The 17,462-nt window shown below is 43.8% G+C and overlaps 1 protein-coding gene across 1 annotated transcript in view; it reads right to left on the bottom strand.

Moving 5' to 3' along the window:
- Positions 1 to 17,462, bottom strand: part of ADCY2 (adenylate cyclase 2) — a 436,690-nt gene that overhangs the window by 9,531 nt on the left and 409,697 nt on the right. Inside the window, exons 22-23 of the mRNA XM_021675367.2 lie at positions 15,222 to 15,329; positions 2,468 to 2,582 (exon numbers count right to left, since the gene is read on the bottom strand). Of these exons, the coding sequence (XP_021531042.1) occupies positions 2,468 to 2,582; positions 15,222 to 15,329 (223 nt within the window). The remainder of the gene's footprint in view (positions 1 to 2,467; positions 2,583 to 15,221; positions 15,330 to 17,462) is intronic.

Below are 17,462 nucleotides of genomic sequence, written 5' to 3'. Positions count from 1 at the left end.
CCATTCAATAGTTCATGTGAATCTGAACAAAGTCACTGAAGGCTAGACCAGGAAAATGGTACTTTGGATGTAGCACATGTGATGGGCAAATAGCCATCCTGTTCCCATGCTGCAGTGCAGGGCTATATTATTTTTATCTATACAAGTTTGACAACAGAAGATGTCATTCTGCCACTGCGATAGTTAATACTGAATGTCAACTTGACTGAATTGAAGGATGCAAACTATTGATCCTGGTGTGTCTGTGAGGGTGTTGCCAAAGGAGACTGACATTTGAGTCAGTGGGCTGGGAAAGATGGACCCATCTCAATCTGGGTGGGTTCAATTTAATCAGCTGCCAGCGTGGTCAGAATAAAAGCAGGCAGAAGAATGTGGAGAGATTAGACTGTCCTAGCCTCCCCGCCTGCATCTTTCTCCTCTGCCGGCTGCCTCCTGCCCTTGAACATCGGCCTCCAAGTTCTTCAGCCTTGGGACTCGGAATGGCTTCTTTGCTCCTCAGCATGCCGATGGCCTAATGTGGGACCTCACCTTGTGACTGCGTGAGTTGATACTCCTTAATAAACTTTCCTTCAAATAAAAATCTATCCTACTATTTCTGTTTCTCTAGAGAACTCTAATATACCCATGTAATAGTTTTTTTTTTTTTTTGAAGAGGCATAGTAGCAAAGTTTGAGGAGCCCATTTTCCAACCTGTCAAAACAGTGTAGAGTCTCTGGGGTCAAAGGGGCACGCCCATGTTTGATGTGCTCAGCAGGCTACCCGGGGTGTGTCCTGCCTGCCTGGTCTATATCACCTTTGTGCAAGGTAGAGCCCGCGATAGAGGCTTACTGTGCACAGAAGTGAGAAAGTGAAAAGCAAAATATGGCATTTTGGGAGGCTGAGGTAGGCAGATCACTTGAGATCAGGAGTGTGAGACCAGCCTGGCCAACATGGTGAAACCCTGTCTCTACTAAAAATACAAACATGCTGGTGCCCGCCTGTAATCCCAGCTACTTGGGAGGCTGAGGCAGGAGAATAACTTAAACCAGGAGGTGGAGGTTGCAGTGAGCTGAGACTGTACCACTGCATTCCAGTCCGGGCAACAGAGCAAGACCCTGTCTCAAAAAAAAAGAAAAAGGAAAAGAAAGGCAAAAGAAAAGTATGATTAGACACTGACAACTAATAGTACAAGAGAGAAAAGAATCTCATTTGTGAAAGAGCTGTAACATATTTTGGGTTTAAATGAAATTCAGGACATACCCATCGCAAAGGAAGAAAATGGTTTTACATATTCAGATTTCTTTTTAAAGCTGAAATTTGTATGTAAGAGAAAGTTAAAAACCATTCAGACAGAATTTGTTGCCGGAACTGCTCTTACATAAACCAACTCTCAGAAGCAGCAAAGTGTGTTGCCAAGAAAACCATAAAATGGTCAAGGAAGCTCTTAGAAATCTGAATGGTTGCAAGTAACTGCGTACATTGCAAGCCAGCTGTGTGTGGATTTGATAGCTTAAAACACACATTTAAAAAAATAAGAATTTGTAAAAGGCAAGTAATGAAACATGCTAAAAAGTCACCTGAAAGCTTGTTAAAATTTAGAAATTGGGAAGCTTTCTTTTCAGCGAAGTCAAGGTCACTTTTTTTTTTGGTGACAGGGTTTCTCTCTGTCACCCAGGCTGTGTTGCAGTGGCACCATTATGACTTGCTGCAGCTTCAGTCTCCTGAGTTCAATCAATCCTCCCTCCTCAGCCTCCCAAGTAGCTGGGACTACAGGCATGCACCACCAAGCTCAGCTAAGTTATTTTTTGTAGAGATGGGGTCTCATTATGTTGCCCAGGCTGGTCTCAAACTCCTGGACCCAAGTGATCTTCCACCTCAGCCTCTGAAAGTGCTAGGATTACAGGCATGAGCCACTGCACCAGGACTAACAATTATTTTTTAGCAATATCATAAAGAAAGCTGGATATTTTTTCTCTAGGATTTGAACACAATCTGAAAAGCTGTCACTGTTTCAGAACCTATGACATGTTTGGTGTTCTTACAGCTTGTGGCCCCAGGAAGGTGGGACTGTATTGCCACAATTCTAAGATCCACTTTTTTTAAGAAAACATTTTTTTATCTCTGAAATCTGGATGTATCTTATTGCTAGTGGCAGGTCCCACTTTCACTAACGACAGTCCATAAAATAATGCAGCACCTCTTACTGGACGTCTCACAGTGAATCAGCAACGCAGGATGGCTCAAGGCTGTGCGTGCTGTGCTTGTGGACGGGATCTTGGCTCAGTGCCGGCAGCCTAGGTCCAACCAAAGGGGTGCTTTTTTCTAATTTGCTCAAAAGTGTCCTTCCCTCTGTCATTCAGTCTTGCAACAGGATGCATTTGTAATTGTTCTACTCCAACATTGAAAGGATCATCAATGTCTCCTAGGACTTACTCCTTATTCCACACCTTTGCCACAACTGAAACTGAGACCTCTTTGCAGAACGTACCCACTCGCAGTTTGAAGTCGTTGAAGGAGTGCTTGTTGATGGCATCCAGCTTCGCTACCAGAGCAAAAGCAAACTCCACCATGGTGCCAATGTGCATGTACTGCCGCTCAGGCTCCTGAGAACGAACAAACACAGGTGGATGGAAGTTAGAGCATCCCAAACTGGAAGCTGTTCTCCTTCGTCTCAGACCTGAGCTTTAGGGTGAGAGGAATGCTGGCAAATTCTAATACCGCAAGGCACTGCAGATATTCTATAAGAATCAAATCCCCATCTCAAGGAAGCGCTGTGTGGCCAAGGGGAGACAGTAGGCACTGGAACACACTGACTTCAGTGTCTCAGGTCCCCAAAGGCCAAAAGCGTCACATGGGCTAAGGCTGACCAAGGGGAACCTATATTGTATTAATCCAGAAATCACAAGGGAAGCTGGCTTTGAGGAGGGGCTGGCACTTTCTTCTCCCTTTTCCCCTCCACAGCCGACCTTTGCCCTTCTCTGCAGGGCTCTGGCCCTGGGGGACTGACCTTTAGGGACTGCCCACTCCTTATCCTGGGGCTGCCAGTGGGATTGCCCAGTAGGAGGTTCCATGAAAAAGAGAGCAGAGAGGAGGCTTTGGGTCTCATATCTCCTCTTCCCTACTCAGTGCATGCTTTCACTGGGGTCATTCTTCTTCAAAGAGGACCAGGGCTGCTGCCCCAGGTGGCAGCTACTCTCTGCACTGCAGCTCTCTCTGGTGGCAGCTACTCTTTCTGCACTGCAGCTCTCTCTGGTGGCAGCTACTCTTTCTGTACTGCAGCTCTCTCGTTCTAGGAACATCCCCCTCCTTTTGCCCTCTTATGCCTTGAAAGGGGGGATTTTAGGCTGAATTGTGTCCCTCCAAGTTCCTATGTTAATGTCCTAACCCCAGTCTCTCAGGATATGACCATATTTGGAGATAGGGTCTTCAAAGATGTGATTAAGGTAAAACAAGCTTATATGGGTGGGCCCTAATCCAATATGACTGGTGTCCTTTTAGGAAGAGGCAATTAGGATCCAGTCACCCACCAAGAGAAGGCCGTGAGACTGGACCCAGTCACCTACATGGGGAAGGCCATGTGAAGACACATGAAGAAGGAAAGAGGCCGACAGGGGAGAAGAGAGACCTCAGGAGAGACCCACCCCACTAATGCCTTGATCTTCCATTTGCATCTCCAGAACTGCGAGGCAATACACTTGAGTGGTTTAAGACCCCGTCTGCAGTACTTTGTTATGGCAGCCCTAGCGAACTAACATGGGGGGGGGTCACAATTTCTTCATTTACTCATCCTTGAGGGCTGTGTCATCCCACGGGCAGGAGGGAATTAAGGAGCTGAAGGAGAGAAGTCCTGAAAATTTTCCCACTGCTAAGAAGTGAACATTTCTATGCAGATTTCCTATTAATTTCAATTATTTCTGTTACCTATTTATATTTAACATTAATTTGTAGCACTTACTATATTTATATTTTAAATCTCACCTTTTTAAAAGTTTCTATTTTTTGTTACATTATTAGTCTAGGCATAGAATTCATTTAATTCAAGTAAATGTTCTGAAGGTTCCTGCTCCCCCAATACTTAATGATTCTGTGCACCAAAATGTGGTGTGGAGAACGGTTTCTGTTCCAGCCTGCCTGGTGAGCCACTGGGACTTTAAGGTTTCATTGAAATGTGGTCCCAGGCCTGCTGGGCATGGCTGCTGGGCCGAATGGACATCAGTGTTAGCACCAAAGCCAGTGCCGTGTGTCTTTCGAAGTCTGCATATCCCTCAATGGTTTGTGAGCTCCACCAGGGTAGAGACCTTGCTCTATTAATCTGTGTTTTCACAGCAGAATGATGTCCCTGACAAAGAAGAAGAACTCAATACATGTTTATTGGATGACTATACTTAGGTTGGCAGTGGGATCACCAAGAGGAAATGGCTGGGAGGAATGAAGACAGGGACTCATTAAGCTTTGGTGTAAGGTCAAAGGTGATTGTGGTGCATTTGGAGAACACAAGCCCAGGATCATGAATGTGCCTACTACAACGGGTAAGGGTTCCAAGGGAAGAAAGGAGAATAGGATAGTAGAGGGTTTGTCTAGGGATATGCCCTCGGCTAGGACATGGGTCGGGGAAGGGGAGCCAGTAAGGCACACTGGAAACCAGCTGAGAGACCAGGAGAGATGGAACATGGGGCTGTTATGGGACTTAGGCAGAGACGTCTAAGATGAATGTTGGATCCCAAAGGGAGCTAAATCGGAGATGAAGAAAGGTCTGGGGACAAAGGGGAGGCACCTGGTGACCTGGTGGGAGCAAAGCCAACTCTTAGAGACTCAGAAGGGATGGGTGAGAAGATAGATGGAGACTGTAGACATAAGCATCTATTCAAGGTGACAGCAAGGTGGAGAAAACCAAGGTGGCAGCTAAAGGGGAGAGGAAAACAAAGAAGGGGTTAGTCATCTGCTCTACACAGTGTTTAATAAGGAGCACACAGGGGTATTGTGCTAATGCAGGGTTTCTCAGCCTTGGCACCATGGACATTTGAACTGGGTTGAACTGGGATGAACTGGGTTATGCTGTGTTCTGCGGGCTGTCCTGCACATCACGGTGTGTTTAACACAATCCCCAGCCTCCACCTACTGGATGTCAGTGGCATCCTTCACCTCTCATTGTGACAACCAGAAATGTCTACATTGACAATGTCAATGCTCCTGGTGGGGCAGCGGTGGCCGTGGCGGTGGGGGGGGTGGGATTGAAATTGCTCCCAGTTGAGAATCACTAAACTAAATAGTATAAATATGAAAGGAGAAGAAGAATTAAATCTCTGGTCAAGAGGGAAAGACATCTTCCTATCCTCAGGTGAATTATACCATTCTAGAAGAAGGCAAAGGAAATAGAACGATTGCAATAAATTCTTAACTTAGAGTCATGGAAGAAAATCCACATGACTACAAAATTGGAACTACAAAATTGACTGTCAGCTAACTTTGGTGGAATTTCAGGATATCATTTCATAAGAACAGCTAGTCTTTTCTATGATAGCTCACTAGTGTATTTTGTCTCCCGACTTATGGGGAAAACCTGACTTGGAGGCTCGTGCAGTCAGTTGGAAAACATCTTGCTCCTTAATAGGAAGCACAAGCTGTTAAATCAACAAGCAAAATCTTGTGTAGTAGAAATGACAACTGTCCAAGTAAGGAGGACATATTTGCCACGGGAGAAATGATTTGCTTTTTACCAAACCATGTGCAGCAAACAAGCTCCACTCCTTGATAAATTATTGCCCAATCTGTTTTCACAACATTGGTTTAAACTGAAGGTCTAAAGTGACCTCAGCAATGAAAGAAGAGATTGAGTTCTGGGAATGAAGTTTAATTCAACGTCAATAACTCATCTGGCCTTAGCAAACCCTAGAAAAAATTCTAGGAAAAATGTTCAGTCCCTAGAAGGACTCAATTCATTTCAACGAGTCTTTATACGTGTGCTCTTGATAAATATCTGATGGCAGTGTGAAGCAGTTATTTCTCCCATGATTTGAATAATTTCTGTTATATATCCCCAGATACTGAATGGACTTCCAGCTAAACACAGAGACTACCCACTGAGTTCCGTGAAACACATTTTTATAAACTGGTTGTTTGGGAAGTTTCACCAGCAAGGAACATTGCTTAAAGTAGTTGCATCCGAAATGATTTTATAACCCAAGTGTCTGTTTGGTAAATAATAGAGGTAATTTTTTAGGCTAAAATAAACATAACCTTCCTCTTCTGTTCTCTCTTCTCCCTCTTCCTTCCGTAAATATTCACTGAGCATCTGTTATGTGCCTGGCACTGTGTTCTATGCTGGAAAACTTCTGGTGTTCAAGTTCCCCTGTGTCTGATTCGGAAGGGAACTGAAGATTGTTATCTAGGGAGCATTTTGTTCTCCTGCCTGGGGCTCCTAGGAGATCTGATCAGACTTCTCAGCTTTTATGTTCAGCCTTCTCCCAGTTAAGCATAAAAGCTGCATACTGTGATAATCAGCTTACCTGGGAGAGGGTTCCCAATGGATACTGACTTCCTCAGGCAAAAATGGGCTCAGCTCCAGTTTTTCCACAAAGTTAGCCGTGTGGCCTTGGTAGAGTCATTTAACTTCTCTGGGCCTCGATTTTCCTCACCTGTGTAATGGGACAATAACTCCCTACCATTTTTTTTTTGAGATGGAGTCTTGCTCTGTCGCCCAGTCTGGAGTGCAGTGGCACCATCTCAGCTCACTGCAACCTCCGTCTCCCAGGTTCAAGCCATTCTCCTGCCTCAGCCTCTCAAGTAGCTGGAACACCATGCCAAGCTAATTTTTTGTATTTTTAGTAGAGACAGGGTTTCTCCATGTTGGCCAGGCTGGTCTCACACTCCTGAGCTCAGATGATCCACCTGCCTTGGCCTCCCAAAGTGCTGGGATAACAGGTGAGGCAATAGCCAACTCCCTACCTCACTGGGTTTCAGTTAAGAGTGAACGAATGGATATAAGCAATACATTCAGCCTGCGTCCCTGGGACTTGGGACTTAGTTTCCTCCATGACAGTGTAGAGATGTATGTCACTCTGCCTGACATGAAAGCCATCCGGGAGGAAGATCTCAGTATGACTTTATGGCTAAGTGTAGTACTTTTCTGTCTTGTGTATGCTTTAACAATGACTTAGGTGCCTGACCTTTTAAATGTCTTTGAGATTCTCCTTATGCACAGTGAAGAGGGACAGTTCATTTTCTGTCAGTTTTGAGTTTCCTGTTAACAGCATGAAAGCAGTAGGAAATTTCTCTCTTTTGATGACACACCTTGACAGCTTCGGTGTTTGCACAAAAATACACAGACTTGGGATTTTGCTTTTCACTTCCACAAACACCTAAACTATTCTCGATTTTTACCAGTGAAGAGAACTGGGGTTATCGTTTCAATGGACCCCTTAGTACTATGACACTGGCAGGGAAGGTCTCTGAATGACTCCTTGCTTCCTCTCTGGCCCATTTGGCGGGATCTGTTTAATCTTCTCAGATTCTCTGTGCTCACCTCACACAGGAATTGCTGTTTGTACTCCCTGTTCACTCCCAGACTGTAAAACTCTGAGATAAGTCACGAGCATGTACCTGGAACTTGGCTCAGTCAGTAGAGAAAACGTCTGTTCACTGACCTAGCGGCCCCATAAAACTCCTAACAGCTGAGCTGGATGGAGCGGTCCTCGACAGTCAGTGGATGCGGACAGCAAATGCTTCCTGTTCATTGTTCTGTCAGCTCAGTTTTGCTAACATGCTAGAGGGGTGAGGGTAGGAATCTCAGGGGTGGCTCAGTGGAGCCTAGGATCTGATTTGGGGGATGGAGGGAGCAAAAAAATGGAGCAAATTCAGCAAGAGCCAGTGGAGCAGGAGGTCATGCTTGGGAACAAGTCACAGCCCTTGGCCCACAAACCCGGGCCTGCTGTTGAATTTGTTTAGCTATAATCAGTATATAAAATTATATATTTATTTTAAATAATATTTAGATAAAATAATGTTTTAAGAATAATTGGAAAGAAAGCAATGACATAGATGTTTTTAAAAACGGAACCAGCATCAGTGCTGACCCCTTCCTGGACAACAGCCCTGCTTCCTCTTGCTCCTCTGCTCGCCCCTCCCTGTCTGTTTTGGGAGTGCAAGGTCTTTCCTTCCAGGGAGTTGGGGGTGATGGGCATCAACCTGTTAGAAACAGTCCACAACAGCTAGAGGTGTTGCATATTACAGCAACACTATGACCAAAGCATGGGTCTCAATGAAAGTTTTCTTCCCTACACTTTGCTTTTGACTTCAGTTCCTAGAAAAATTTGTTTGAAGAAGATCAAAACTATTTATATTATTCCTAAGATGACAGTTCTCTCTAATCTTTGCTTAAGGCATGGAGGGGGAATCCTTCTACATGGGGGCCTGAAAAGCCCCTCAGATGTGGAGCAGGTGAGGCTCTGGAGTGCAGCAGAAGGAATGTGGCAATAGGGAGTGGTGTGGACTGTGGTGGTGGAGAAAACACTCCTAGTCTAATGAACACCTGCTTCTATGCTCCAGCTGGCTGTTGCCATCAGGATGAAGATCAGGTAGATAACCCACCAATCAAACAGATCACCTACCTACCAGGTAGATAATTCACCAGTCAAACAGATCGCCTACCTACCAGGTAGATAATTCACCAATCAAATAGATAACCCACCTACCAGGTAGATAACCCACGAATCAAACAGATAACCCATCTACTAGGTAGATAATCCACCAATCAAACAGAAAACCCATCTACTAGATAGTTAACCCACCAATCAAACAGATAACTCACCTACCAGGTAGATAACCCACAAATCAAACAGATAACCCACCAATCAAGCAGGTAGCCTACCCACTAGGTAGATAACTCACCCCTCAGGTAGATAACCAACCAATCAAGCAGATAACCAACCAATCAAGCAGATAACCCATTAATCAGGTAGATAAGCCATCTGCCAGGTAGATAACCCACCCATCAGGTAGATAACCCATCAATCAAGTAGCTAACCCACCCACCAGGTAGATAACTCATCATTCAGGAAGATAACCCACTTACCAGGTAGATAACCCACCAATTTTCAGGATAACCTGGATCATTTTCCAGTGAAATATTCTTTTTTTAAAAAGCAAAATTCTACAAGTCAAGAAGAACATATCACAGCCACCAGTTTTCTCTAAAGTCCATGGAAAGATACAAGCGGGGCTGCAGGTATGAGGCTCAGCAGAGAGCGAGGTCTTCAGGGCAAAACGAGGGCCACTGAGATTGGCAAGCTTTCATTTTCTACCGACCACTGAATCCAATCCGGGGCGACTACACCTCAGGGAGTGTGTTCAGGGAATGATGAAAGCAGGTTGGAATGAAAACCCATTCCAGTTTAATATTTCCTTTCTTGACAAATGCCTGTTTCTTTTAAAAACAACAATACGTTCTTACATGTAATGCAACCATTTAGCCACACTGTTGACTTAAGCTTAAAATTGGAATGGATCATTCATTTAAAAAGTACAGATGAGGCAAAACAGAGCCAGGCACAAAAGCCCTGCCTCACTAGGTGCTGACGTTCTCCTCGGCACTTGTTTCTCCATGGGTAAATATGTTGTTACCACAAACAGAAAATGCAGCGGTAGTTACAAATAAAGGCTAAATTTCAAAAGGCTATTACCCAGATAATTTGCCTCTTTTTTGGATTTAAGAAAAAATCATTAATCCTTGGGTTACCTATATATTTTGTAAACTTTTACAAAAGGTAAAAGTAACATTCATTTCTTATAAAAGTGACTAATATTAGCATGAATATTTATCAGGCATGTTATTTTACCCAAATTAATTGTAATGAACTTTCCTTTCACAACACATTTATTGCACTTCAAAATATTTCTAGGATGCCCATGCAAAGAATCTAATTAAATGCTCTAATCACAAATAGCACATACAGTACTGAGAGAATTTCCCTCCTTGATATGATGACATGTCATATTTTAATGTCCTAAAACCCTTATCTCTGTTCTATTGGAGGCAGCAATGGTACCAATATGCAAAACACGGTACAAATCACAATTATATTATTATTACTGTCAGCATTTTTATTACTTATTATGCCCATGGAGTCTATTAAGTAATCTGCATATTAAATATAGTCTTCCCAACAGCCTCTTGCAACCGGCGTGATCACCATTTCATGCATAAGGTAACAGAAGTGCAGAACACTTAGCTCTAATAGTAAGTAGTGAGCAGCTGCATTTGAAAGTCATGCTCTTTCAACTCTACCCTGAAAACAGTCATGTGTTAACAGCAGTGACTGGGTTTGGAGTCAGCAAGCAGTTCAAGGGTAACTAAGAAGACACGTTTCATTGCTGGGGCAGCTGAGGGTGGAGGAACGGGGCTCCTGTGAAGGGCATTGCTAAAGGGCTGGGAGCAGAGATGAGTGAATAGGATGGATACAAATGCAGGAGTGCAGGGATGCTCAGGAAAGGGCAGGGGCTGGTGGAGGGCCAGGTAAGCCAAGGACGAAAGGAGGCAGCACCAGAGGCTGCTATGCGGAGCTTGGACAGACAGGAACACCCAGAGCAGGAACACCCTACTCTGTGGCTGCTTGTTTTCCCTAGGACATGGAGAAAGGTACTTGACTGCTCTGTGACTCAGTTTCTCCATCTGTAAAATGGGCAAGGAGTTTGACTACCTACCTCCTAGGCTTGTTGTAAGGGCTCAGGAGCCATTCTTAAGGGTTCAACAAGGTCAGAGAAAGAAATGAGAGGGTTTGCAATGGAAGTAGCAGATTTGTAAAACAGAGTGAAGGAAGCTAAACACTGTCTGAGAGGTGGAGTAGGCACAGGTGCAATCACTCCTCGAACACACAAGAGTGACTGCTGCTTAAAAGCCCTCCTGGGAACATTGAATGCCACTGCATAGGACACGGCACCTGCTATAGTCTGGATGTTGGCTAAGAAACATACATACACTTCTAAGAAAGTTGAAAATGACAGGTAGCAAACAGTGAAAAAAGAAGTAAGACCTGGACCCAGACAGCCAGGTGAGGCAAAGCTCTCCAGGTTGGGGCACAGGAAAGTCTTCTGTAAAAGCTGGAGCCTTGGCCTTGCTGATGGGTGAGATTCTGAAAGGCTCCTTGACCAGGCAGGGCATCTTCTGTGAGCATCAGAATCACCTGGATAAACTAGTGAAAATGGGGGTCCCCAGCCCACCCCAGAGATATAGCAGGCTTGGGGCTGTCCCTGGAAACCACTGTAACAATTGCCACTGGTGGTGCTGCTACAGGTCATGGGTGCACCACACCTGGGGAGGATGAGGATAGAACCCAGGTTGTTCTGCACAAAAGCACACGCATGTTTGAGGGCAGGTGTAGAGACTGTTGGGAGAGGTGGGGGATGGGTCAGGGCTTAAAATGGGAATAGATCATTTCACTTAAAAAGTACAAATGAGGCAAAACAGAGCCAGGCACAAAAGCCCTGCCTCACCAGGTGTTGATGTTCTCCTAGGCACTTGTTTCTCCATGAGTAAGATGTTACCGCAAATAGAAAACGCAGAGGTAATTACAAATAAAGACTAAGTTTCAAAAGGCTATTAACCAGATAATTTGCCTCTTTTTGGATTTAAGCAAAAGACAATCCCTGGGTTACCCTATATATTTTGTAAACTAGATATCTTTTGTTGCCAGACTAAAGATTTAGTATAGAAAGTATTTTGTTTATAACTAGAGAAGCAAAGACTTAATCCCATTTTGGGCAGGTTACAAAAGGTAAAAGTGACATTCATTTCTTATAAAAGTAACTAATATTCGCATGTATATTTATCAGGCATGTTATTTTCCCCAAATCAATTATGATGAAATTTCCTCTGCCTCTGCTGGAGAGTTGGGGCCCTGTTTTCAAAGTGGGGAGGACAAGAAGAACATGGCAGTAGTGTTAGAAAACGGGGTGTTTAGAGGAAGCTGGAAGTGATACAAGTCTGGCCCAAGTCTCTGTTCTATTGGAAGCAGCAATGGTAACAACATGCAAAACATGGTACAAACCACAACTATATTATTATTACTGTTAGCATTTTTATTACTTACTCTGCCCATGGAGCCAATTAAATATTTTGCATATTAAATATAGTCTTCCCAACAGCCTCATGCAATGGGCGTGATCACCATTTCATGCATAAAGTAACAGAAGTGTAGTACACTTAGACAGTGGATAGAGGTTTTGGTGGAGACTGAATGTGCAGAGGTGATGGATCAAGTCTTAGGAGAGGTCCCTGATGGAGAAGAGGCAGTGGGGAAAGAATATTATAACGTCCCACAGAGAGGGACCACAGGCTGGGCTAGACAATGGAAAGGCTCAAAAGCCAAAGGAGGATTTCTGGGCAAAGGCGATGGCCACCCATAGTCAGGGCGCAACCCAGGATGAATGCTCAGAGAATTTGATTGGACTTGAATTTTGGAATCTGGAAGTGTTTTTTGGTCATCAAGGGTAGAATTCCTGATGGCACTAGTGAGGCAGAATTGGGGAGGTGTAGAAAGAGAAAGTAGAAGGTGAAAGATAAAAGGCAGTGGATATGGACCATCAGTCTATAAAGTATGGCGGCAGAAAAAGAGAGAAAAGAACTGAAGACTTTTCTTGATGATCCAGACCAGGTCTGATGGAGGCAGAGTCAGGGTCAGGAAGAAGAGGGAGACACACACACACTGGGCTGTAGAGTGATGGAGGGTGAACCCACAGGTCCACACACACAGTGAATGTGGAATGGGTCTTCATGTGGTGGTGCCTCAGAAGATCTCCCACTCCAAGGCCCTGCCAAAGGATCTGTAGTTGGCTGTCCAAGAGCAAAGGGCTGGAGTGGGTGTGATCGAGTGAAGTGCTCCTGACAGCCCTCCTTAGATGAACTGGAGAAGCCTCCAAGTCATGGCTGCATGAGGGTGAGGTAAGTGAGGCACTCACCTTGGGGGTGAAACTTCAGAAGGTGCAAAAAGCTCAGCAATCATGAGAAATAATATTCTAGTGTAATATTTTTAAAAATCAAAATTAATGTAGAAAAATTCAAGATGAACTAAAATAATGAAATTTTAACTGAAGATACTGGTGTGGACAGGACTGTGTCCTCTCTAAAATTTATATGTTGAAGTGCTGACCTCCCTGGTGACTATATGAAGACAGGGCTTTGTAAGGAGGTGATTATGGTCAACTAAGAACATAAGGGTGGAGCTCTTATCCAATAGAACTGGTGTCCTCATTAAAGTGGAAGAGAAACCAGCTCTCTCTCTCTCTCCTTGTCTCTCTCTCCCCGCCATGGGAGGTCTAAGAGAAGTGAGAAGGCTGCTGTTTGCAAGCCAGAAGGGGAGCCCTCACCAGACACCTAATCAATCAGCACCTCAGTCTTGAATTTCCCAGCCTTCAAAACTGTAAGAAATAAATTTCTGTTGTTTAAGCCACCCAGCCTTTGGTATTCTGCCTGGCAGGCCAAGCGGACTAAGACAGATAGGTCCTGCAGTGTTGTGCCGACTATCTTAGAGCCTGAGGCAATAAGAAAAATGTCTGTCTCTATACGCGTTTTAATGTTATTTTTTTAATGTTCTATGTTTTCCAGAACATTAAAGGCATTGGAAAAGCATATACTTGCTTCCGTGAAAGCCAGGAAAGTAAAATTATAATTAGTTCTGGTTTGGGTTACAAATAGAATATTTAAAATTAAAAGAATGTTGTACATTTTTATATCTCTAACATTTTTTTTTTTTTCGATTTTTTAACACTTCAATGTTCTGGAAAAACCCCAGCTATTAAAAATATACAACACCATGCAGAAAGGACAGCAATTTTTCTTTGGCTGCAGGCTCCACGATAGCTTGAGAGGATGTTGCTCAGAATCCAAAGGCAAGTTTCTTCTGAGATTTCTTTTTATTGCTTGTTTCTTTTATTTTCTTTATTACTGAAGTAATACATACTCACTAAAAATAATAATCTGAAGGCAACCATCTGAGAAGAAACAACAGAATATATATTACTCCATCCAACTGGAAAAATGCTAGGGTTCCATCTTGAGTCAGATGTCTATCTACTTCTATTCTTTGCCCATGAATGTGTGAATGTTGAGCAGGAAACTAGGACCCTCTCCTGATATTCCTGGAGGAGGGAGCTATGTTACAGTGCCTACTGCCTCTCTCCCCACTCTCACTCTTGCCATGGGAGGTGGGTATTGGGAGAGGGGCTCATACACAGTCCTCAGCCCTTCTTCTCTTTGGGAACCTGCCTGTCCACAGAAACTGTGTTCTGCTAAGTCCAGTTCCTCTGTACTCTGCCCAGCAGAGGGCAGGCTCCACAGCAAAGGCCACTGTCCTGAGGGGAAAGGGGGTCTTGTTTATGGGCCCCTACTGATATTCCAACAGGTTGTACAAGCTTGGCTACATATATTCTCTCTTTCTCTCTCTTTCTCTCTCTCTTACACAAACACACACACACACACACACACACACACACACACACAAGAGAAAATCTTGAAAACCTTAGTTGATTGAAGATATTCAATTTTGTCCAAATCACCTTTTCAATCAAATTTCCATGTGGCCAACTTGTTTTTTGACCACATTATCTTATTTGATTTTAATTCATCTTTTAGATGGGGTGTCACTCTGTCACCCAGGCTGGAGTGCAGTGGCACGATCTCAGTTCACTGCAACCTCTGCCTCCCAGGCTCAACCATCCTTCCATGTCAGCCTCCCAAGTAACAGGGACCACAAGTGTGCACTACCACACCTGGCTGATTTTTTTTGTATTTTTGATAAATACGGGGTTTCACCATGTGGCCTAGGTTGGTCTCAAACTCCTGAGCTCAAGAGAACTACCCGCCATGGTTTCCAAAAGTGCTGGGATTACAGACATGAGCCACTGCACACGGCCTTGACTACATTCTTTTAAATCAAAAGACCCAGAGCCATCCTTACTGAGTCTCTTTTACATAACTAGCTTTCATCTTCTACTTCATTGTGTATTTATCTGGTCACAAGCAGCTACTGATTGTTTTTTCTTCTCCTGTTGGCCAGCAGAAGTTCTGTGAACAGATCCTCTGACACTAAGAAGTGTGGAATTTTCATCTTCTCTCATAGGACCTTGACCCTGAGCTTTCGGTTGCACATAATATACAGTTCTTTGGTCATTGCATGGCTGTTTTGGTCCTGGGTTGGCTTGTGGATGGGGCTAAGGCTCACCTGTGTTGTTAGGTGGCCAACACGTCTTACCTGGGCATGCTCCTGGCTGGGCACAGCGCTCAGACCTGTCGCTGCCATGTATGTGCTGCCAATGGTCTTGATCTTTTCAACTCCACTGAATTTTGGCTTGGACAGAAGCTGTGAAGCAATGACAAAAATCCAGTTACTCAGTTGGATACTGACCTGAAGCTGAGCACTTTATAGAGACATTCTCAATTGCTGATTCATGTAAGGATTCACTCAAGGTAGTGGCAAAAATATTATAGAAAGTTATAGAATATACTCACAAACCTTCTTGGAAGGCCAAGAAATTTGCATAGTTTCAGGAGACAATTCAGCTGAAGGCAGCCTAAATCCTCCTTACATTCAGTTAATAAAAAAAAGCAAATAACTAAATTAGATAGAAGAGTTTATCTGAATAATTTGTTTACTCATGTAGTCTTAAAACTAACCTTTGAGCCAGATAGCTCTTTCAGAAAGAAGTCGGCCAAAGATACTACCCACTAATGGTGTTTGCTTTAGGCATCAGAACCTGTCCTTTAATCTTCAACCTGTAGTAGTGTTGCTTCAAGCCTTTGTCAATTAAACTTTACTAAGTAAATGCAAGTCTCACTAGCTAAAGAAGGCCAACAGTTGCAACTGTTATAGCACTCTCCAAAGTGCCTGTAAGCCACCCAGACATGCTCAGTCAAACTAGCAAATTATCTGTGTGTTAGTTTACTTTATTCATCCGTTGCTGAGTCAAAGTCTGCAGGGCAGACCCCTGCAAGTGGTAACCCTGACAGGTTCACAGGAAGGCTGTGACTTGTTTCAACCACTGTTTATGTACCCTTGGGCCTTGGGATTTTCTAGGAACAAACACTTCATGTATTTCATACAGAGCATGTCCTTGGAGGAAAGTGCAGCATCATGATTTACTTCCAAGGAACATGAATTACCACTCAAACTTTGCTAGTGATGGAACCAAGATGAATTATGATGTAAATGACAATGGGTTTGAATAAATTTCCTGACTGTGCATTTGAAAGGCATAAATGTAAAATTATGAGTTGATGAGTAAGGTCTTTTCTTGCATGGTCAGAATGATTTATGATCAATTATTCATGCTGAGGATTGACTTTTGCCCTCTGAGTGCTTGAGGGGGATGGAATAAAGATCTAGAACGATTGTTATCAGCCCTAGTCCAAATATACATATATATATATACACACACACACACACACACACACACACACACACACACACATTAGAGACAGGGTATTACTCTGTCACCCTAGCTGGAATGCAGTGGCATGATCATAGTTCATTGCAGCCTCTACCTTCCAGGCTCAAGTGAACCTCCTGCCTCAGACTCCCAAGTAGCTGAGACCACAGGCATACACCACCATGAACAGTTAATCTTAAATGTTTTTTTTTTTTGCAGAGACAGGGTCTCCCTATGTAGTCCAGGCTGGTCTCAAACTCCTGAGCTCAAGCTATCCTCCTACCTTGGCCACCTAAAGTGTTGGGATTACAGGCATGAACCACCGCAGCTGGCTTGAGCCCTAATATTTCTTGTCTTCAAATTAGTTATCAGAGTCCCACTTGACTCCTCCTTAGTCTATTGATTTAGGCTTTCAGCTGGGATGGAAGAAAGATATGAATAAGTATGGAAGCTGTAGGAAAGAAGAGGAATGGGCTTGCAAGTGATGGAAGCCCTGGAAGGTCTGTATCTTCTCGGGAGCACCGGGCTCAAATGGCGCTGACCAGAGACCAAGAGCGTTTTCTTGCCCCTTCCTTGGAGCTCCTGATTTCAGAGAGTCCTCCAGGATTACATATCAAATAATTTAAGACAGATGAGCAAATCCCTGTATCACCTATCCACATATCCACTGTTACTCACCCATTAGTACTGGGAGTGTTTATTTCACTGAGGAGCAGTTGAGATTCCCAGCCACTGTTTGTCATGATGCACCCAGGATTGCAGTGGTCATCTCTGGTGGTCATGACTTCTCCAGGAATTTCTAGCATCAACCTCACAGTGACGATGGTGGTGAGAGAAAATGCACAGGGCCCACAAGACATTTAGGCGGTTTGCCTGAAGCCACTGTGTTATATAATCTCACCACATCACTGTATTTCAAAATTCCATGAATCATCACTAACATATGCTCCCGGACAGATGTCAATTTTCTTCTATTTTGCAGGATAGTGATAAGAATAATGTGGCTGTAATATCCTTAAACCAGAGGGGTGTTTGTTCTTGCTGGGAAATAGAACATAGTATTCTCT

The sequence above is a fragment of the Aotus nancymaae genome, unplaced genomic scaffold (assembly GCF_030222135.1).
Source record: "Aotus nancymaae isolate 86718 unplaced genomic scaffold, 86718_ANA_hifiasm-v0.15.2.pri h1tg000014l, whole genome shotgun sequence".
Classification (NCBI taxonomy): Eukaryota; Metazoa; Chordata; class Mammalia; order Primates; family Aotidae; genus Aotus; species Aotus nancymaae.
The sequence above is the reverse complement of the archived record's forward strand: the minus strand, read 5'-3'. Positions and strand labels throughout refer to the sequence as shown.